Raw genomic sequence first — 24,001 nt, forward strand, 5'->3', positions numbered from 1 at the left:
AAAAAAAGTTCCAGAACTTATTTTGGGCAACACGCGTGGTGCAATTTGGTTTGCTTGATTGCAGCACGACAAGGCAGAATCGCACAGTGTTTTCAGGTGCCATTGCACCTGGACATGCTGATGTGCGATTTGACATTTTAACAGTGCGTATTGAATTTGCAGGCAGAATTGCAGGGATTTTGCCTGTGATTCAAGGCACCCATGTGTGAACAGAAAACACGCCGGACGCCTCTAGGAGCAGCTGAAAAAATGTCCGGTGTTTGAGGCCTAATTGATTCCAGATGTTGGAATGCATTTACGCAGGTAACCTTTTACGCGCATAATGTTTGAGAGCAATTTGTGCGTTTCCTTTTTTTCTGCTGAAACTCTTATAACGTGTTTTTTTTTTTTTTCAGCCTGTAAATCTTTCTTTTTTAATATGGCTGTAAAAGCCTATGTTACATAGTTTGTGAGGTTGAAAAAAGACATCAGTCCATCCAGTTCAACCTATGATGTGTGTGTGTTTGCTGTTATCCGTACATTGTATACCCCTGTATTTTGTGGTCTTTAAGGTGCCCATCTAATAGTTTTTTGAAACTATCGATACTCCCTGCTGATACTACTGCTTGTGGAAGAGAATTCCACATCCTTACTGCTCTGACAGTAAAGAACCCCTTACATATTTTAAGGTTAAACCGTTTTTCCTCTAGTTTTAGTGAGTGGCCACGTGTCTTATTGTATTCCCTTTCTTTAAAAACTTTGTTCCTTATGCTAGGGTCACCAGTACAGTATTTATACATTGATATCATATCCCCCCTCAATCGTCTCTTCTCCAGAGAGAATAAGTTCAGTGCTTGTAGTCTTTCCTCATAGCTGATGTCCTCCATTCCCCTAATTATTTTTGTTGCCCTTCTCTGGACTTTCTCCAGTTCCAGCACATCCTTCCTGAGGACCGGTGCCCAGAACTGGACAGAATACTCCAGATGTGGCCGGACCAGAGTCTTGTAGAGTCGGAGAATAATCTCTATTTCTGGAGTGAATCCCCTTTTTTATATATGCCAGTATTCTGTTGGCTTTGCTTGCAGCGGCTTGGCATTGCATGCCACTGCCAAGCCTGTTGTCCACTAGTATCCCCAGGTCCTTTTCCATCTTAGATTCACCCAGAGGTTTCCCCCCAGTGAGTAGTTTGCTTTCATGTTTCTGACGCCCAAGTGCATTACTTTACATTTTTCAACATTAAACCTCATCTGCCATGTAGTACCCCATTATTTTGTTCAGGTCCGCTTGTAAGGTTTCCACATCCTGTATAGAAGATATTGGCATGCATAGTTTAGTATCATCCGCAAATACTGAGATTGTACTAGATATCCCCTCCTCTAGATCATTTATGAATAAATTAAACAGGATTGGTCCCAGGACAGAACCTTGGGGGTTCCACACCCGCACAATCCGAGCACTCCCCATTTATCACCACCCTCTGGACTCTCCCCTGGAGCCAGTTCTCTATCCAGGTACTCACCCTATGGTCCATACCTACATTCCTTAGTCTGTACAGTAAGCGTTTGTGGGGAACGGTGTCAAAGGCCTTTGCAAAGTCCAGATACACCACATCCACAGGCTTCCTTTATCTAAATGGAAGCTCACTTCATCATAGAAGGTTAATAGATTGGTCTGGCAAGAACAATTTTTCATGAATTCATGCTGATTACTACTTATAATACAGTTTTCATTACTAAAGTCTTGTATGTGGTCCCTTAACATCCCCTCCAAAATCTTGCAGACTACTGATGTTAGGCTGACCGGCCTATAGTTACCCGGGATATATCTCGGCCCTTTTTTAAATATTGGTACCACATTGGTTTTTTTCCAATCAGCTGGCACCATACCCATCTGTAGACTATCCTTAAAGATCGAGAACAATGGTCTGGCAATCACCTGGCTGAGCTCTTTAAGAACCCTCGGGTGCAAGCCATCCAGTCCCGGTGATTTATTTATGTTAAGTTTCTCTAGTTTAGTTCTAAGTCTTATCTTCTGTTAGCCATGGCGGTACTTCCTGAGGTGTATTATTTAGTTTATCATTACAAGCTGGGTTAGTGTAGCCCCCCGGTTCTTTTGTGAAGACTGAAGAGAAGAAATTATTTAACACTTCCGCCTTTTCTCTGTCCTCAGTGGCCAAATTTCCTTTGTCTTCTTTTATGGGGCCAACGTGTTCTGGCCTCGCTTTCTTACTGTTTATATACTTAAAGAATTTCTTGGGGCTCTTTTTACTCTCTTCCGCTATATGTCTCTCGTGTTCTATTTTAGCTACCTTGATTTCGTCTTTACATTTCTTATTGCACTCTTTGTAATGCTTGAATGCTGCCAATGACCCCTCAGCCTTGTATTTTTGAAGGCCTTTTCTTTAGTATTAATATGCATTTTTATGTTGGAGTTTAGCCACCCATGGTTTAGTTTTGCTCTTTTAAATTTATTTCCCTTTGGAATGCACTGGTCAATCCCTTTGTTTAGTATGCTCTTGAAGCACTCCCATTTTTCCTCCGTGTTTTGTTCCCAGGGTTCTATCCCATTTGATATTTTCTAGCAGAGAGCGCAGTTTTGGGAAATTGGCTCTTTTGAAATTCAGCGTCCTTATATTACCCCTCTGCTTCCTATAACTATAATTAATACTGAAACTTTTTGACCTATGGTCACTATTTCCTAAGTTGCCCCGTATTTCTATATCCGTGAGCAGGTCTGTATGTGTGCATGAACACACAAGCTTACATAAAGGTGCTTTTACAGGCTGGTAAAAAAATAAATAAAAACACTTATACCTGTAAAAGCAACATTTTTTTTAAAGAAGAACGTAAAAATAAATGCTAACAGGCTGGTATCAACCAGAGGGAGACGTTTTCATGTGTATTCAAGGGAGCATAGCCTAAGGGCTCTTTCACAGAGGCGGACCGTTCAGATCCGCCTGTCCATTTTTTTTGGCAGATCTGAACAGTCCCCCCATGCATTCCTATGGGGCATCGGATGTCAGCGGAGACATGTCCGCCGACATCCAATCCGATCCATAAAATCTGGACGGATGGAAACCCTTTTTTCCATCCGTCCAGCGGGATCGGATGGGATCGGATGAGAATGGACCGACGGTCCGTTCCCATCCGATTTCCCCCATAGAGATGCATGGGGAACTGACAGCTGTGTCTCCGGACACAGAGCAGAGACACAGTTGTTGTCATCCTGCTCAGCGGGGGATCGGCAGATCGATTTCCCCCCGCTGAGAAAAACGGACTCCGTCCGACGGACGGAGTGTGTGAAAGGGGCCTTAGGGCCCATTCACTCCTGTCCTTTGCGGTGCATTTTGATAACCCATCATATGCATGTCAGCACATTTTAATGCCATTCATTGTCGATGACACCCCAACACATTCAGGGTAGATTTGCACCAAGCGCAGTAGGACTGGGTTGGGGAGCGAGGGGGGGGGGGGCTTTTTCAGCACCGTCCCACCTCATGGACAAGGCAAAATAACTTGTCTCCTATGTGCCCGGTTCACACCACTACGCTGCGGTGGTGTGCGCGAATAGTGTACTTAAAAAAAGTACTGTATGGAGAACTTTTTATCAGCGCAGTGCATGGCTGGCAATTGAACTTTTATGAGATGTCACAATAAAGTTTGTTTAAAAAAATAAATGAGTATATAAAACCATGCATTGCACTCATATGAGCCGCTGCACTGTAATGCAGTGTAATGTAGAGTGAACCAGCTCGAAGGCAATGCAAATGCATTAGTTTACCACAACACATGATGGCCGGTACTCTGCAGTGCGCTGCATTGGAAAATTGATGCATGCCCTATTTGTGGTCTATTGGCAGCCCACTCCAAAGAATGAGCTGCCTAAATCCTGTGTAATGATAAAATGCCTTAACGCACCATGTTTGACTGCATCAGTGCCTTAAGGCTGGTTATGCTGGTGATGTCACACCTGTTGCAGTGAATGTGCTAATCAGGCCTACAGTATCATACTTGAGCTGATGGCAGATGAGCTTGAACTAAAATCAAAGTTTTGTGTTCATCTTGGGTAGTTACAGTTAGCATGTAAAACATATACATTACTAGTACATGTAGTTTTCTTTTCTTAATGTGGTTTGCTTTCCACTTCCAGAAAACTTGCTCAGCTAAACTTGGATGAATTCTTGACCACGGGTCTGGATTCTGAAGGTGACTCTACAGAGGAATCAAATGACGAAGTATTAGAGGAGGAGGAAGTCAAATCCAAAAAAGTGAAGGTGAAAAAGAAGAAAGCACCAACAACTGAAACTAAAGAAAAGTGAGATTTTCTTTTACTGTTCCCTAACATTTATAAAGTCACATGCCTGTGTTTCAGAACTGAGGATTTTGTGGCTAACTACTAAATCCTTGAAGGCTAAGTTAACATTTATGTAAAAAAATAATAAATGGACTTATTTTTGCAGGCAATAAAATGTGCATTTATTATTTTTATTTTCAACACAGTAGCCTGCAAATTCAATATCAGGCTCTTGCACACTCTCCCCTCAGCTTTCTGTCCGTACCTCTATACGGACTTTCGGTTAGAAAGCTGGAGATATATTCAGTGAACTACAAGTATACTAGTTAGTGCACCTGTAGTCCATTGAGAACTACAAGCCCATCTGCCACAGTGGAAGACAGGTCTTGTAGTTTATTCATACACAGATCTCGGAGAATGAATGACACATCTGTGTGAGTAGAGCCCTACACAGCAATGCTGATTTTAAATGTGACAGCAGCTGCGGGGGAGGATGAACCCCCATCCGCTGTCCCCGGGGAGAGGGCTCATGGGATGGGGGGGGGAAAGGGACTGGAACATATTACACGTTACACACTTCCCTGAATCGCCTGAGTCCCCAACATCCTCTAGTATGCTCTGTGCTCCCTGCCCAGCACCGTGGAGCTTGTTTGGCATTTGCCACTGAACACCAGAATTGGCAGGTCCACCACTGGCGCCCTGTGCTTTTTACAGATGAGAGCAGGTTCACCTTAAACACATGTGACAGACATGAAAGGGTCTGGAGAAGCTGTGAAGAACATTATGCTGCCTGTACCATTGTTCAGCATGACCCGTTTGGTGGTGGGTCAGTGATGGTCTGGGGAGGTCCTGGGTTCCTCCTGATGCACGACAATGCCTGGCCTCATGTGGCGAGAGTATGCAGCCAGTTCCTGGAGGCTAAAGGAACCATTGAATGGCCCCCACGCTCGCCTGACCTAAATCCACTAGAACACCTCTGGGACATTGTTTCGGCCCATCCAACGCTGCCAAGTTGCACCTCAGTCTGTTCAGGAGCTCAGTGATGCCTTGGTCCAGATCGTCATCTCATTTGGGAGCATGCCCTGACAATGTCAGACATACATACAAGCATGTGGGGGGCCATACAAACTACTGAGTACCATTTTGAGTTGCTGCAATGAAATTTTAGCAAAATGGACTAGCCTGCTGCATCATTTTTTCACTTTGATTTTTGGGGTGTCTTTGAATTCAGCCCTATGTTGATACATTTTTTTCCCATCAAACAATGTGGCATTGTTTCATTCCAAACACATTACCCAGTCCATATCAGTATAAATATATCCGGCATGCTATTTTTCCCATTGAGATCCGATGTGTTTTCAAAGTGCTCCTTGAATTTTTGTACAAAGTCATTATTAATTGTAAACCTTTTTCCTCTGAAGGAAGTTGAAGACAAAAGGCAAAGCTTCGGAGCATAAAGACCAGCTGTCTCGTCTTAAAAATAAAGATCCTGAGTTTTACAAGTTTCTAAAGGAAAACGACCAAACTCTTCTCAACTTCAATGACTCCGATAGCTCAGATGAAGAAAGTGGTGCTCACCAGCTGCCGGATCACTTAGAGGTAGGCGAAGATCTGCTCAGTAAAAACCTGACCTAATTGCACCAATTTTGGCAAGATAAAAGCAAGGAAATGTACAGGGGTAAATATGTATTTGATCCCCTGCAGATTTTGTAAGTTTTGTCACTTACAAAAAAATGAAGAGTCTATCATGATTATCATAAGTGTATTTTAAATGATAGAGACATAATATCAATCAAAAATCCAGAAAAACACATGAAACAAATGTTATAAATTGAGTGTCAGTTCACTAAGTAAAATAAGTATTTGATCCCCAAGCAAAACATAACTTAGTACTTGGAGAAACCCTTGTTGGCAAGCACAGAGGTAAGACGATTTTTGTAGTTGGTGACAAGATTTGCACACATCTCAGTAGGTATTTTGGTCTACTCTTCTTTACAGATCTTCTCTAAATCCTTAAGGTTTCTTGGCTGTCACTGGGCAACTCGAAGTTTCTGCTCTCTTCATAAATTTTCTATAGGATTAAAGTCTAGAGACTGGCTAGGCCACTCCATGACCTTAATGTACTTCTTCTTAAAGCGGTAGTATCCCGCTTTTTTACACTTTTACCTACAGGTAAGCCTATAATAAGGCTTACCTGTAGGTACAAATAATATCTCCTAAACCGGCATGGTTTAGGAGATATTTACAGTGCATGCAGCCGCTCGCGCTCTGAAGGTCCGGGGGGACCTTCAATCTATTTGCCGGGAGCTTGCCGGAAAATCACTCCCGCGCGCATGCGCGGGAGTGACGTCATCGCGGCTCCGGCCAATCATCGCGCCGGAGCCGTCTCTTCCAGCCAATCACCGCGCCGGAGCCGCCGAACCCGGAAGAGACGGCGAGGGATCATGGCAGCGCCCGCAGCGATGTCCGGGGGTCCGTGTCGGGGCTTCGTTCTAAGGTAAGTAATACATAATGAGCTAGTATGCGATGCATACTAGCTCATTATGCCTTTGTCTTGCAGGTTTTTTTTTTTTTTTTTTGATCTGTGGGTTTACAACCGCTTTAAACCACTCCTTTGTTGCCTTGGTGGTATGTTTTGGGTCATTTGTCATGCTGGAAGACCCATCCACGACCCATCTTCAGTGTTCTGGCTGTGGAAAGAAGGTTCTCATCCAAGATTTTACAACACATGGCCCCTTCCATTGGCCCCTCAATGCGTCAAAGTCTGCCTGTCCCTTTAGCAGAGAAATGGTCCCAAAGCATAATTTCTCTATCGCTCATTGACAGACGTAGTCTTCTTGATTCTCAAGAGCTGGGTTATGTTGTCTCCGCAGGAGTAGGACTAGGCAGAATGACAAAACGTTCTGGCTCCACCCTAGGGGCAGTCCCTGAGGGTATATCCTCCCTCTCTCTGCTACAGGGAATCAGTTATTTTCTGTCTAGTCAGGAGTAAGGACCTAAGTTCCTTGCTGGGATCTTTTGGTCCTGGCAAGACTTTTTTTCTTTAAGAAAAAGACATTTTTTAGGTAGTTTTCTCCAGTGTTTTTTCCTGTGAGATCTTCAAGCAAAAATGCCGGACTGGGCGACACTTGTGGTCACCCCAGCCGGCCTACGAGCGCGCGCAGACCATGGCATTGCGCTTGGTCGGCCGCGACATATTCAAGTAAGTATGCGGGGCCGGGCGACGGGCTGGATGTTGAGATCCAGTGGTCACCCCGGTTTCTGCCTAAGAGCGCGTGCAGACCAGTGCGCTGAGTCGGCCGCGACGGAGTCCCAGTAAAGGGACTGACTTTGCGAGTTAAAAGCTCGCTTGGACGCCAGGTACCAGAGAGTCGAGGCGTCCACAAAACCCCCACCCCGGTGTAGAGGGTATTGTGAAGAGAGGGTGCCTGTCGGTTCGGTATGGTGAGTAAACGTTCCCTTTTTTTCCTCATTATGAGGCAGTATATATTATGGGCCCCTCCATATATGGTCAGTTTATATCTGATACTTACAAGTCCCCCTTGTAATACAGCATGTGTTTGTGGGAAGTGGACTTGGTTCAAGAGCTAACACTCTACCCAGCAGACTGTAACATTACAGCAGACATAGGAGGTATAATCCTACCTTATGTGCAGTGTATCTCTGTAGATCCATATGTCACCTCTTAGCAGAGTGCAGGTGGATGTGCTGGGAAGACGATATCGGCGGTCCGCCGCCATTTTGCCGTAGACCGAATGCATGTATGTCCTCAGGTCACGCCGGCCGCCATGTTTTTGGAGTCTTATGTCTCCTCTATGGGGGCGGCCATGTTTTGTGAGCCCAGCTACCTCGTGGAGGGCTGGGAACGCCGGAAGGCGTACACAGGGGGCGGAGCCACGCCTTCTGCCCGGGAAAAAGCAAACAGCTCCTTCCAGTCTGTGTAAGACAGACGCTGACTGCAGTTTGTTGGAAACTGCACTGCATCGGTTGGTGAGCCTTGGGGGTCCCTCTCTCTCTCTCTGGGATCGAGAAGCAGGTACTCTGAGGGGCGCTATTGCGCTAGGGGGAGACACACAAAAAAAAAAAAAAAAAAAAAAAAGAAAAAGTTTTTTTGTTTTTGCTGGCAAAGGTGTCCTGTATTAGCATGGACCCTGCCACTCATGTATCTCCTCCGGATCCCCTCGAGGGGTCTGCGGGATCCTCCAGCACCCCATTGACTATTGAATCTTTGTCAGCTATTATGGAAACTTTTGTGTCCCGGGTGGAAGTGGCTTGTCAGGGACAGGGCGCAAGAAAGCGACCCCCGCCTAACCCCTTATTATCTGAAACTTCGGATTCAGACTCTGAGCCTATCTCTGCAGTTGCAGGTACTTCATCTGGTATTGGTGTCTCGGGTCCTGTCTCTTCAGACATTGAGGAGGATGTTTCGGCATCCGCCATAGCCCGAGAGGAAGCGTTGGTAAACGCACTCATTGTATCTGTTCAAGAGACTTTAAGGTTACAGGGTATTCCATCAGAAATAGCTGAAACTGAGATCCCTTTTGGGACTAAAAAGCGCATCAAAGTGGCGAAGGTTTTTCCATTGCCCAAATGTTTTGGCAATCCAATCGAAGAAGAATGGCGTCTGCCAAAACGCACTTTTAATATTTCTAAACGCATTGACAGGCGTTATCCGTTTGAGGAAACCCTTATTAAGAAATGAACAGAACCACCTGTGGTGGATTCACCTATTGCTAGATTGAATAAAGCCACGGTTATTCCTTTAGAAGACGCTCCGTCTTTTAAAGATCCAGTGGATCGCAAGATAGAAGCTATGTCTCGCACCATGTTTTCCTTGATTGGATCAGCTTTCAGACCAATAATTGCTATTGGTCTGGTTTCGCAGGCTGTAACTGAATGGACCAAGTGGTTACGCCGGGACTTAGAAGAAGTCCCTCAGGCGGTATCAGATTTGTTGGAACAAATGATACAGGGGTTACAGTTTGTATGTGATGCGGCGTTAGACGCCACTCCATTAATGGCGCGAGCATCAGTCTCAGCAGTGGTTCTCAGGCGTACACTGTGGCTAAAAGGTTGGTTAGCCGACCAAGGTTCCAAAAAAGCATTGGCTAATATCCCCTTTTCAGGAGAGCGTCTATTTGGAGCCAACTTAGATGAGATCATTAAGGATCTCACCGGTGGAAAAGGCACCTTTTTACCGCAAAATTTTAAAGGTAGAGGAACTCGTCAAAGACGAGGGCCTTCTTTTTCTGCTCACAAGAGGTTTTTTCGTCCAGCGGGTGAAAAAACTAAGTCCTCCAAAGCTCCTACAGGAGGCGTCAGGGGTCGTTGGTCGGGCAAGCAAAAGCCCGCCCCCTCCAGACCTGAAGATAAACCATCCAAAGCCTGAAGGTGCGCCCCCACCCATAACTGGGGTGGGGGGACGTCTTCGCCGGTTCCCGGATCCATGGCTTTCCAGAATCCCGGACAAATGGGTTTGCGAAGTCATAAGGTCAGGGTACAAGATCGAGTTTCGATCTCTCCCACCGGCGCGATTCTTCCCTTCCAATATCCGTCTATCCGCAGATCGTTTAGAAGATCTGCGGAGAGCAGTCACAGATTTACTACAACAAGGAGTGGTAGTCCACGTTCCTTGGACAGAACGGTTTCAAGGGTTTTATTCAAACCTGTTTACAATACCCAGGAAAGAGGGCAAAGTGCGTCCAATTCTGGACTTAAGAGCACTCAATTCTTTCGTCAACATAAGAAGATTCAGAATGGAGTCCATTCGCACGGTAGCAGCCTTCCTGCATCCAGGGGATGTCCTAGCGTCCATAGACATCAAGGACGCCTATCTTCACATTCCCATTTTCGCAGGACATCAGCGTTTTCTACGCTTTTCCGTAGAGGAGAACCACTATCAGTTTGTGGCGTTACCTTTCGGTCTCGCCACGGCTCCGCGGGTCTTCACAAAGGTGTTGGCCCCAATGTTGGCACTTCTGCGCCAAAGAGGTATATCGATTCTAGGTTACCTAGACGATCTTCTGCTTCATGCAGAGTCTCCTCAGACCTTGCTACAAATCATAGAAATTACTATGATTTCTTTACAGGAATTCGGGTGGCTGGTGAACCAGCAAAAGTCATTTCTGGTTCCCACCCAGAGGCTCGAATATCTGGGTCTAATTCTAGACACAGTCAGGACAAGAGTTTTCCTTCCGGTAGGGAAACTCCGAAAGATTCAATCAGCAGTCCAGTTGTTACTGTCCAACAGCTGGTCTTCCCTTCGGACTTGCATGAGGGTTCTGGGGTTGATGGTGGCTTCATTCGAAGCAGTCCCATTTGCCCAGTCCCATACCCGAATTCTTCAGCAAGAGATTCTTCTCAGATGGAATCGGAATCCGGAATCCCTGGACAATCAGATACGATTGAGCAAACAGACCAGAGAGTCTCTGGTTTGGTGGCTTCGGTCTCCAATGCTCAGCCAGGGAAAGTCATTTCTGCCAATATATTGGACGATAGTGACCACGGATGCCAGTCTATCCGGATGGGGAGGAATTCTTGGTCAGTTATCTGTCCAGGGACTTTGGTCCCCGGAAGAATCCAGGTTACCGATAAATGTATTGGAACTGAGAGCGATCAGACTTTGTCTGATTCACTGGACCGAGCAGCTCCAGGGCAGCCCGGTTCGGATCCAGTCGGACAATGCCACGGCCGTGGCTTATGTCAATCATCAGGGGGGCACCAAGAGTGTCCGAGCGGCCAAAGAAGTGGCTTGCATTCTTCGCTGGGCGGAACGATTTGTTCCAGCAATCTCTGCGGTGTTCATTCCGGGGGTGGAGAATTGGCAGGCAGATTATCTCAGCCGTCAGACCCTGGATCAGGGGGAATGGTCCCTCCATCCAGACGTTTTCCACCAGTTGTGCCTACGGTGGGGCACCCCGGATGTGGATCTGTTGGCATCACGATTCAACAGGAAAGTTCAGAGATTCGTGGCTCGCTCCCGCGATCCTCTAGCAGAAACCGCAGACGCACTGATCGCCCCGTGGGGGCAATACCAGCTAATATATGCCTTCCCTCCTCTCGCGTTACTGCCAAGACTTCTTCGCAGGGTAGAGGAGGAAGGAATCCCAGTAATCCTGGTAGCTCCGGACTGGCCTCGTCGAGCTTGGTACGCCGACATGGTCAGACTGGTGGCGGACGTCCCATGGAGACTTCCTCTCAGGGAGGATCTACTGTCTCAGGGACCGATCTTCCATCCTGCTTTACGATCGCTGGCTTTAACGGCCTGGCTATTGAGACCCAGGTGCTGAAGGACAAAGGTTTGTCAGCTTCAGTTATTCCTACTCTAGTTGAAGCAAGGAAAGCGACTTCCAGAAAGATTTATCATCGCACATGGAAGTCCTACATTGCATGGTGTGAACCTTTGGGGTTCCGTCCTCGGTCTTATTCGATTAGTCGAATATTGGCTTTTCTGCAACAAGGGGTTGAGCAGAAACTGGCCTTGAGTACTATCAAGGGTCAGGTCTCAGCATTAGCCATCTTCTTTCAGAAGCCTTTGGCTACTCATTCCTTGGTGCGGAATTTCATCCAGGGGGTGCGACATCTGGCTCCGCCAGTGCACGCGCCGTTACCCCCCTGGGATCTTAATTTAGTGTTGTCGGTTCTTCAGAAACCTCCCTTTGAAGATATTAGGGAGATTCCTCTACCCACGTTGTCCCAGAAGGTGGCCGTCTTGGTGGCTATTACTTCTGCACGCAGGGTGTCAGAACTGGCCGCATTATCTTGTCGTTCACCATATCTGGTGGTTCATAGAGATAAGGTGGTTCTTCGTCCGAATCCATCCTTCCTACCAAAAGTGGTTTCAGAATTTCATCTGAATGAAGAAATTGTATTACCTTCCCTGTGTCCTAAGCCCAGTCATCCTCGGGAATTTGCTTTGCACTCCTTGGATGTGGTCCAGGCGATCAGGGTATACTTGAAAACGACAGACTCGTTTCTCAAGACGGATTCACTTTTTGTGATCCCAGATGGACCCAAAAAGGGGTTGCCTGCATCTGCCGCGACCATTTTCAGATGGATCAGACAGACGGTAGTGCAGGCTTATTCTATTAAGGGTCGGGAGCCCCCGTTCCCTGTTAAGGCGCACTCCACTCGGGCACTTAGTGCGTCATGGGCCTTTCGCCATCAGGCGTCAGTGGTCCAGGTGTGCAAGGCGGCTACCTGGTCGTCGGTGCATACCTTCTCTAAACATTATAAAGTTGATGTAATGGCATCGTCTGATGCCTCGTTTGGCCGCAAGGTTTTGCAGGCCGCAATTTGAGGAGACCAGTGGTCTACCTCGAGGGTTTTTTTCCGTTGGAAAATTTTTTCTTTAGCCTCATTCTTTGTTTATAATGAGCCTTTAAGACTTCTAGTTTGCACCGGTTGGGCCTTCTAGATTGGATTTGATTTTGTCAATCCCACCCCTCATTTGTGGCACTGCTTCTGGATGTCCCAGCTCTTGAGAATCAAGAAGACTACGTCTGTCAATGAGCGATAGAGAAAAATGGATTTTTGTAAGAACTTACCGTAAAATCCTTTTCTCTTAAGCTCATTGACAGACGTAGTACCCGCCCCTCTATCATTGAGTTGGGTTGGGTTAAATTCTCTGTACTGCTTTAAACAGAACTGATTCCCTGTAGCAGAGAGAGGGAGGATATACCCTCAGGGACTGCCCCTAGGGTGGAGCCAGAACGTTTTGTCATTCTGCCTACTCCTACTCCTGCGGAGACAACATAACCCAGCTCTTGAGAATCAAGAAGACTACGTCTGTCAATGAGCTTAAGAGAAAAGGATTTTACGGTAAGTTCTTACAAAAATCCATTTGTTTCCACCTCCGTGCTGAATGTAGGGCTGGTGTTCTTAGGGTCATAGTCAGCATTTTTCTTCCTCCAAATACGGCTAGTCGATGCCAAAGAACTCAATTTTGGTTTCATCTGACTACAGCACTTTCTCCTAATCCTTCTCTAAATCATTTAGATGTTCATTGGGAAACTTTAGATGGGCATGTACATGTGCCTTCTTAAGGAAGAGAACCTTGTGGGCGCAGAAGGATATCAGTCCATTCACAAACTCCTCCCATGTAGTTTTGGGCTTGTCCCTCACTTTTCTCATGACCATCCTTACCCCACGAGGCACAATATTGCATGGAGCTCCAGATTGAGGGCGACTGATGGTTATTTTGTATTTCTTCCATTTGCAAATACTTGCTCCAACAGTTGTCTCCTTCTCACCAAGCTTCTTGCTGATGGTCTTGTAGCCCATTCCAGCCTTGTGCAGGTCTACAATCTTGTCCCTGATGTCCTTTGACAGCTCTTTGGTCTTGCCCACGATGGTGAGGTTTGAATGGAAGAAAGAGACAGGTGTCTTTTATACACATAACGAGTTGTCGTTAGGAGCACCTTCCTAAATTGACAGGACTGTGGGAGCCAAAACTATTGTTGGTTGGTAGGGGACCAAATACTTATTTTAATAACTGATTTGCAACTCAATTTTATAACATTTGTATCATGTGTTTTTTTTTCTGGATTTTTGGTGGTTGTTCTGTCTCATTGGATGCCACTGCTGTTCAGCTGACTGATATCCACCTGACTTCTTTGAGATTTAATTTGATTGGAAGTTGTTGGGTGGGAGAGTGGTATGTTTGTAAAGAACCTTCTAATCTCCTGTAAGGACAGTGACCTTGGTGATATAGCGGAATATTTTTATCCTAAGTTGTAGAATTTTGAAATTAAGTTGACCACTGGCAACGATTCTTGTGCCTATGGAAGTGACCTAATGCTGCACAAGAAGTTCTTTTGGCCTCTTTAAAAGCTTTGCATTGCCTGGAATGTGACGATTTTCCAAGAGAAAATACAGTAAAACCTTGGATTGCGAGCATAATTTGTTCTGGAAACATGCTTGTAATCCAAAGCACTTGTATACCAAAGCGAATTTCCCCATAAGAAATAATGGAAACTCAGATGATTCGTTCCACAACCATTTATTCATAAGTCTTTTAGTTTATAGCCCATATAAAAAGATTATAGCATTGCGATAGGTTATATAACCATAAAATGTCCATCCACAAATATACTCTTCCACAAGGGGATTAGAAGCAAAATCCAGCAGGAGCTACAGAGTATAAAAGAGAAGAGAGGCGCTTCTAAGTGTAGCAATATGGTTCCATTTAATGAAGGTTTAACATTTAGCAACTCACATGGTTGATGAATAAAATTGGCACATCTAAGTATGCAGGCATCCGGGGTAAAGCTGTCCACATAGACCATCTTCTGCACCACTGGCTGCCACTCTGTAATCCTGACCGGGAAGACCACCCTGCAGTAAAGCAATCTGAAAGCGAGGGGCAGCATGGAAGGGATGACATAGATGGCGGTGCGGAGGACGGTCTATGTGGACAGCTTTAGCTTGGATGCCTGCATCCTTAGCTGTGCCTGTTCCAATCCTTCAACCATGTGAGTTGCTAAATGTTGTACCTTCATTAAATTTAACCATATTGCTTCACTTAGAGGCGCCTCTCTTCTCTTTTATACTCAGCTGTGACTTGAGGCTACTTGTATATCAAGACATCGCTTGTATATCAAGTCAAAATTTATTAGAAAATTTTGCTTATCTTGCAAAGCGCTCTTAAACCAAGTTTCTCTCAAACCAAGGTTTTACTGTAGTTGCTTAACCCTTTCAGATTTTGTACACTTACTCATTTGAAATGTTTTTCTTCTTTTCGCTTGGTTATATTCTATGCTTGGAGGGATGTATAGGCTGCACTGTATCTAATTTATTGTAATCTAGGAAAAGAGCGAGGATGAAGATGCAAGCGATACAGAAGAAAAGCCTAAGAAAAGGAAAAAACTAGAGCAAATTATTGTTACCATGAAAATGGTGTACAAGTGGAAGTCAGAATCTAAGGTGTGTAAAGAAAAGTTTCTCGCATATATAGTTTGAATACGTCTACCGTCATCTACTTGTTACATTTGAAGGAGAATTTCAGAGAAGCAGCTAAATATGGAATTGCAATAAACTGTGTTTTCTTGCTAAAATATTTTTTTTTCTTCTGTTAAGCCTCTTTTGTGCTGCCTGGAACTTTCCCTGTTGTTGAAAAATGTTTTAATTCCCCCATCCTTCAACACACTCGGCGTTGATGGGGAATCAAAATAATTTTTTTTCGTTTAATCCGCTGGTTGATTAAAAAAAAAAACGCATCATCTATGGCCTAACCTAGGACAAGCTCAACTTTCTGTCCTTAATTTACAACGGAGGGGCCTAGCTTAACCCTTTGTTAGTGCCGACAGTGTTCAAATCTAGATTACAGCTGGTAACACAGACAGGGCTAATTATGGCAAACACAGCTCCCGAGCCACCTTTATAAAGAGAGAGGATGATTTTTCATTGCTAAAGTTTCCAGGGAATATTATCTAAAAAAGGGGAGCTGTAATTGTATTTATTTTTTGTTTAAAGTTATGCCAGGTTATGCTCCTTTCACACTTTCCAATGAATACCATTCATATTTGTGCCACTTCAAAGTAGTTCCTGTACTACTTTGGTCTGACTTTGATGCGACTTGAGGTCCATAGGTCTCAAGATTACACAGACACTGCTTCAAGTCGCGCAACTTTCAGGTCGTAGAAGTGTGAAATGGGCCTTAATGAGAACATGTAACAAACAAAGAGTAGGTGTGATCCCAGTTTGGCTGCAAGAGTGAAAATATTTTTTAACCACTTCAGCTCTGGAAGGTTCACCCCCCCTTTATCACCAGGCTATTTTTTGCGATACGGCACTGCGTTATTTTAACGACAGTTGCGCGGTTCGTACGATGCTGTACCCAAATAAAATTTGTCCTTTTCTTTTCCCCACAAATAGAGCATTCTTTTGGTGGCATTCCATCACCCCTGCGGGTTTTTTTTTTGTGCTATAAACAACCTACCATTTTGAAAGAAAAAAAACCCCACAATTTCTTATTTTCTGCTATAAAACATACCCAATAAAAAATGTAAACAATCCCATTTCATCAGTTTAGACCAATATGTATTCTGCTACATGTTTTTGGTTAAAAAAAAATCCAAATAAGCGTATATTGATTGCAGACACTATAACTTTTGCGTAAAGCAATTTATAGGATAGATTTTGTGGAATTTTTATTTATTTTTACTAGTTATGGCGGCGATCAGCGTCTTCTAGCGGGACACTGACATTGCGGCAGACAAATCTGACATGAAGTGAAACTTTTTGGGGACCATTGACACTAATACAGTAATCTGCTAAAAATATGCTAATGACAGCGGCAGGGAAGGGGTTAACATCAGAGGCGATCAAAGGGTTAACTGTGTTCCTGGGGGGGCTGCTTGTATTATGGGAAGGCAGAGATCCGTTTTTTTTTTGTGCTATAAACAAAGTTCCTGCTTTGTAGGAACACAGGATCACAACCTTCTCTTCTCACAGAACGGCGATCTGCCTTGTTTACATATGGCCCGGCGGACATCTCACCCTGGTAATTGGCCCCAGCCTTGTCCGAAGACACAGTGGGAGTGGGTTGCCGGCGGCGACACGCGTGCTCACCCCAGACGTGGAGTGCAGAAAGATGTACAGGTACATGATTCTGCACAGAGCAGCCACCCTGCCACATTAAAAGTACATGGGGCGGTCGCTAAGTGGTTAAAGTGTGCCTTTGCTTAAAAAAAAGCAACAAAAAAAAAAACATTCAGTATATCTGTACTATACATGTACACTTACCCTCACATGTGTAATGCAGAGATGCAAAAAAATAAAAATTATATGTATTTATATCAAGATTCACTGCTGCAGGGTGGCTGTTTCACGCAGAAACACATGTATAGGTGTGATTCTGCACTTCTGGGTAAGGCATGCGCCACTTCTGTTTTGTCAAAGCAGTAGCCGATCAACGGGTGCTGGCCAATGGATGTCAGCCGGCACCCGCTGATCGTCGAGAGAGGCTGGACAGAGCTTTGCATATGTAAACCATACAGAGCTCTGTCCTGACAGCGAGGATATGATTTGTTTTCTTCCCCTTTAATTTTAAACTCTGGGTGCCTAAACTACAACATAAAATGCATATAAAAACAAAACAAAAGGCCTTCAAAAAAATACAAGGCTGAGGCGTCATTGGCAGGATACCAACATTACAAAGAATGCAATAAGAAATGTAAGAGCGCAATAAGGGCAGCTAAGATGGAACACGAAAGGCACATAACGGAAAGGAGTAAAAAAAAAAAAAAAAAAAATTCTTTAGGTATATAAATAGTAAGAAAGTGAGGCCAGAACACATTGGCTCTATAAAGGATGATGAAGATGACTTTGCTATAAAGGGCAGAGAGAAGACAAAGTTCCTGAATAAATTCTTCTCAGTTGTCACAGAAGAATTGGGGGGATACAGTAGCCTAGACTGTAATGTTAATAACAAGTCACAGGAACCCTCATGGTTAACAGAAGATGGAATCAGAATGGCTTACACCTGAGGGTCCTTAAGAAACTCAGCCAGGTGATAGCCAGACTATTGTTCCTAATTTTTATGGACAGTCTACTGACAGGAATTGTACCAGGTAATTGGAGAAAAGCCACTGTGGCCCCAAAATGTAAAAAAGGGTCGAGATATATCCCTGGGAACTACAGGCCGGTTAGCCTAACATCAATAGTCTGCAAGCTATTGGAGGGGATGATGGGGGACTATATACAAGTTATTAGTAATAAAAATGGTATCCTTAGTAGTAAACAGCATGGATTCATGAAAAATCGTTCTTGCCAGACCAATCTATTAACCTTCTATGAAGAAATGAGCTTACCATCTAGATATATGAAGGCCCGTGGATGTGGTGAATCTGGATTTTGCAAAGGCATTTGATACGGTTCCCCACAAACGTTTACTGTACAAACTAAGGTACGTAGGTATAGACCATAGGGTGAGTACCTGGATAGAAAACTGGCTTCAGGGGCGAGTCCATAGTGTGGTGATAAATGGGGAGTACTTGGAATGGTCTGGTGTGGAAAGTGGGATCCCCCAAGGATCTGTCCTGGGACCAATCCTGTTTAATTTAGTCATAAACGATCTAGAGGATGGGATGACCAGCCCAATCTCAGTATTTGCGGATGATGCAAAGCTAGGCAGGGCAATAACTTCTATGCAGGATGTGGAAACCTTACAAGAAGACCTGAACAAAATAATGGGGTGGGCAACTACATGGCAGATGAGGTTTAATTTTGGAAAATGTAAGGTAAAGCATTTGGGTGCCAAAAATACCTTGCAAGATACTCACTAGGGGGTGAACCTCTGGGGGAATCTAAGATGGAAAAGGTCCTGGGGGTCCTAGTAGATGACAAGCTCATCAATGGCATGCAAAGCCAACCTGCTGCAAGCAAAGCAAACAGAATTCTGGCATGTATTAAAAAGGGAATTCACTCCAGATATAAAACAATAATTCTCCCTCTCTACAAGACTCTGGTCCAGCCGCATCTCGAGTTTGCCGTCCAGTTCTGGGAACCGGTCCTCAGAAAGGATGTGCTGGAACTGGAGAGAGTCCAGAGAAGGGCAACAAAGCCAATAAAGGGACTGGAGGACTTCAGCTATAAAGGAAAGTCTACAAGCATTAAACTTCTTCTCTCTGGAGAGAAGTCGCTTGAGAAGGGGATATTGTATCAATGTAAAAATAGCGTATTGGTGACCCTAGCATAGGGAACAAACTTTTTAGCAAGAGGGAATTTAACCCCTTGCCGACCGCCGCACGACTATATACGGCGGCGGTCAGCCCCTCCTGGGCAAAGTGACGTATAAGTATGTCACTCAACCACGAGCCTGTAGGGGGCGAGCGCGCGCAGCCGCCGGCGCACTCCCGCCCCCGCTCTTTCACTAACATCCCCCCGCGTGTGACCGGCGGTTCCGATGTCCGACAGTCACTCACGATCTCGCTCAGGAGAGGGAGAAAGGCAGATTGCTGATGTAAACACAGCCGTCTGTCATTCTCCCTTAGATCATGACCGAGGCTATGTAGGATCGTATGTCTCTGTTATGATCTAACAAGCCACGCCCCTTGACAGTATCACGCCCCTAGGGACACATTTAACCCCTTGATCACCAATAGTTAACCCCTTCCCTGCCAGTGTCATTTTTACAGTAACTGCATATTTATAGCACTGATTACTGTAGTAATGTCACTGGTACCCCCAAAAGTGTCAAGCATGTCAGTCAGGGGTCCGATCTGTCCGCCCCAATGTCGCAGTCCCGCAGAAAAAAAGCAGATCGCCGCCACTACTAGTTTTAAAAAAAACAATAAAAATGACATAAATCTTTCCTGTAGTTAGTAAACGCAATAACTTTTGCGCAAACCAATCAAAATACTCTTATTGCGATTTTTTTTTTTCCCCCAAAAATATGTAGCCGAAAACAAATTGGCCTAAAATGTTCAAAAATTTAGATTTTTACATTTTTTTTGAGAATTTCATATAAAAAAATGTGAAAAATATTGTTATTCTTTCAAAATTGTCGCTATTTTTTTTGTTTATAGCGCAAAAAGTAAAAATCTTTCATTTGGGTACAGCAACGCACGACTGCGCAATTGTCCGTTAAAGTCACGCAGTGCCGAATCGCAAAATAGGGCCTGGTCTTTGAGCAGCCAAATCCTCCGGGGCTTAAGTGGTTAAAAAGATGGGGCCATTAACTAAAATGAGAATAGACCTCAACCTCACAAACTATGTGACTATGTAATTTTCACACTTTTTGTTTGCCATCTCTTTGTCATCTACTTTTTTCTAGGTGGACCTAAGGCCACGACTCTTTCATGAAATTGCTCAAGCTTTCAAAGCTGCAGTGGCTACAACCCAAGGAGACGAAGGTGACGACCCCAGCAGATTTAAAATAACTGAGACTGAAGGTAAGGCAGTCCTACTTGTTAAGCTTGATCCTTTGCATGTTCTAAGTGATCAGCCTGTATGTGGTAAGAGGTATTCACATGTAGACTTTTTTTTTGTAGTCTTCAATGCGCTGGTGACATTCTGTATCAGAGACCTCTTTGTTCACCTGGAGAAGAAACTTGATATGAAGCCTGCTAAAGGAACAAAGTAAGTGGCAAGTTATTTGGTGGAAGGTGTTGAGTGTTTTTATTTGTGTATGCAAATTCTGACAATGAGCTTCTCTTGCAAAGAGGCCGGGGTGACCCTATGATTAAGCCCCTGGTGGGCGGAGTGAAATTCTTTAGGGGGTGTGGTTTGGTGGAGACAGGCTGAGGCTACTCCTTATTGTTCAAATGAACTGGTAGGGAGTATTGGCGATCCTTTTCCTCTTTACATTTAAATTGCATTTTAAAAAAAAATTAATTTACTGATCGTGGATAGAGTTGCAATAATTTATTTTATATTTGCTTAGTTTTAGACTCTAAAGGATAAGTTCATCTTTAACCCCTTCACTCCCACCTAACGCAAATATGGGGCCCCACTGGACTGGGCTTTTTTCTATTTGGCTGCATATTTGCGAATCTCCCTTTATGCTGGAGTGCGAGGTCTCACAGAGAGCCCCGTAGTAACGATCTGGACCCGGAACTCCTGATTCTGGGTCACTTGATCGCTGTGATAACCTATCAGTGTCTGTCTCACTCTGTCTCTTTCTCCCTCTCCCTCTCTCAATACGATTTATTGTAGCCTTACACGTTAAGAGAAAACCAATAAATTCATTAAAGGAACAGGGTGTATTTATTATTTGTCCCCACAAGAGCATTCAAAGCATTGCACCCACGGTATGAGGGGGGGGGGGGGATCTGGAACATGTTACACCCTATATATGGTTGTAACATGTTTAGAAAGGTGAACTTAGCCTTTAACAGTTCCTAACCATATGCCAGAATTAGACACTAATGTTAGGCTGTGCCATCACAAATCAGTTTTGCAAACTTCAGCAGACTTTCTTTTTGGAACCCCTGCATAATCTTCAGTCAGGGATATAGTCACTCAACGATATTTATTTCCTTATTTGTCTCGGGTTCTAAACTTACTACTATTGTGAAAAATATGCAGTGTTTAGTGGAATACTGTATTGTTTTTTTGGGAGTAAGAATGACTTGATAATCCATTCTTATGCAAAAATGTTCTGGAGGATTCCCATTTGTAACCATTCTTGTGTACATTTACTCTAGTTTGTCACTTCATCAACTTACACATTTAAGTCCTGAGACACTGATAGATGATACCAGCTAATCCACAATTAACCTGTGACTTTTTTGTTTGTAAGGTTATCGAATCCATCAAGCTGTGCTCTTTGGAAGAAGCTACGTTTGGATATTAAAATGTATTTAAACTCTGTCATCCAGGTAATCTGATATGCTTAAGCTAAGACCTTCATATCTTGGACTATAACAAAAAATGATTGCAATGCCTACCATCATGCATTTCTTGACTTGTAGATTCCTTTGCTTTGTTTACTTCATGAATTGTTTAACCACTTTCCCGCTAAGCCTTTTTTTGACACTTTTTGTTTACAAGTTTAAATCAGTATTTTTTGCTAGAAAACTACTTAAAACCTCCAAACATTGTATACATTTTTTTAGCAAAGACTCTGGAGAATAAAATGGCAGTCATTGCAATATTTTTTGTCACGCGGTATTTGCGCAGCGGTCTTTCAAACGCCTTTTTGTTTTTGAAAAATTACGAAAAATCACATTTCACTGCATTTAAAAAAAACTAAACAGTAAAGTTAGCCCATTTTTTTTGTATATTGTGAAAGATGTCACGTCGAGTAAATAGATACCCAACATGTTAGGTTTAAAATTGCGCACACCCGCAGAATGGCGACAAACTACAGTCAATAAAAATCTCCATAGGCGACTCTTTAAACTGTAATGGTTACCAGTTTAGAGTGTTGCTCTTTTTTTAAATTACCTCACGTGTGGTTTGAACAGCGATTTCATTTGCGGCGCGACTTCATATATGTTTTCTTTCACACGCGAGCTAACGGCGACGGGGGCGGCTACATTTTTTTTTTCCTATTTATTTTATTCTTTTATTAAATTTTAACACACGTTTTAAAAAAAAAAAAAAAAATATCTGATCACTTTTATTGTTGTCACAAGCAATGTAAACATCCCTTGTGACAGCAATATGCAATGACAGGTACTCTTTATGGAGGGATCAAGGGTCTAAAAGACCCTAGACCCCTCCACTACACTTCCTTGTATTCAAAACGCCGAAAACGACATTTTTGAATACTGTTACTTTTTGAATCTACCGCCTTTAGCAGCAGAGTAACCCAGACGTGACGTCATGGACGCCGCCTCCGGGTTACGTCATCCGAGACCTGATCGAAGCAGCTTCCGGCTTTGGTCGGGGCTCCATCCAGCCGGTGGACGTGCTGGCTGTGTGCTCGTGTCTCCCGGTGGGACGGGAGACCCGGGCAAAGCCGCGAAAGGTGACGGGAGGGGGTCGTCCCCTCCCGCTCGCCGGGGTAACGATCGAGCGGCCCCCAAGCCGCATTGGTTGTTACCGCCGGAAAGCCGGCTCTAAAAAACGGTACTGGAATGATGCCTCTAGCTAGAGGCATCACCCCGGTACAACAACGCAAAGTCAGCCGACGTGGCTAGACGTAAAGTGGTTAACCAGCCTTGCCTTGTTTTGGATAGGAAGATGCTGATGAAAGAAAAATAAAAGATCCTTATTGTATATTGGATACTTGAAGCACACTGACCTGGAAGACTACAGATCTTGCCCTACTGAAGTGATAGTTGACACATAAATGTACAGTTTTCACATAGTCCACCCTGTCATCTGCTATGCTGTCAACTAGGGAGTATGTAAAGGTGCATCTCATAAAATTAGAATATCATCAAAAAGTTCATTTATTTCAGTAATTCAATTCAAAAAGTGAAACTCATATTTTTATATAGATGTTACACAGAGTGATATATTTCAAGCATCTTTCTTTTCTTTGATTATGGCTTACAGCTAGTGAAAACACAAAATTAGTATCTGGAAAAAATTAGAATATTACATAAGTCCAATATAAAATGGATTTCTCTTTTGTTCATTGACGGACACAGCTCCATATCATCTTGACCCTTGGGTTTATGCTGCCCTCTACAGGGGTAGGACGATAGGCCTATAGGGCAGTCCCAGGGAGTATACTCCCACTTCCTGCTACAGGTCTTCAGTTTTTTTCTGCCTAGTCAGGAGTAAGGACCTAGTTCCTTGCTGGGATCTCTGGTCTCAGCATTTTTTTTTTCTTTTTGAATCAAATGTTTTGCTTTCTTTTATTTTCTGTTCCTGTGAGAACTACAATCAACTGCTGGGCTGGGCAATGGACTGGATATTCTAGATCCTTACAGTCTCCCCCCATCTGGCTAGCGAGAGCGACCCGACCTCAGCTCCGCGCTAGGTCAGCCGCGGCATACTGGATGGGGGCTGGCCGGCGAGCAAATGCCTCGAGAGGACGCATAGCCCTGGTCATGACCTGAGTTGCAGCATGCCTCTGGCCCACAGCACCCCAATTCCAAGATGGTGCGGTGGCCTGCATGGAGTGGTGCCCGCCTGGTTCGAAGGTGTGGTTTGTTCAGGGGGTTCACCACTTGGCTCCCCCAGTGCGGGTCTCCATTGCCCTCGTGGGATCTCAACTTGGTGCTTTCGGGTTCTTCAGTAACAGCCGTTGGTAAATATTCATGAGATTCCTCTGTTTACCTTGTCCCAGAAGGTAGCTTTCTTGGTTTTTTTTCTTTCTTCTGCACGTAGG

General features: G+C 44.2%; 1 protein-coding gene across 1 annotated transcript in view; it reads left to right on the top strand.

Moving 5' to 3' along the window:
* The window catches only part of NOC2L (NOC2 like nucleolar associated transcriptional repressor), a 262,749-nt gene that overhangs the window by 14,831 nt on the left and 223,917 nt on the right, over positions 1-24,001 (top strand). The window contains exons 2-7 of the mRNA XM_082274336.1: positions 4,129-4,293; positions 5,694-5,871; positions 15,079-15,195; positions 20,048-20,165; positions 20,265-20,352; positions 21,515-21,593. Of these exons, the coding sequence (XP_082130462.1) occupies positions 4,129-4,293; positions 5,694-5,871; positions 15,079-15,195; positions 20,048-20,165; positions 20,265-20,352; positions 21,515-21,593 (745 nt within the window). The remainder of the gene's footprint in view (positions 1-4,128; positions 4,294-5,693; positions 5,872-15,078; positions 15,196-20,047; positions 20,166-20,264; positions 20,353-21,514; positions 21,594-24,001) is intronic.

Source organism: Pelophylax lessonae (assembly GCF_965119305.1).
Source record: "Pelophylax lessonae genome assembly, chromosome: 12".
In the NCBI taxonomy this organism is placed as follows: Eukaryota; Metazoa; Chordata; class Amphibia; order Anura; family Ranidae; genus Pelophylax; species Pelophylax lessonae.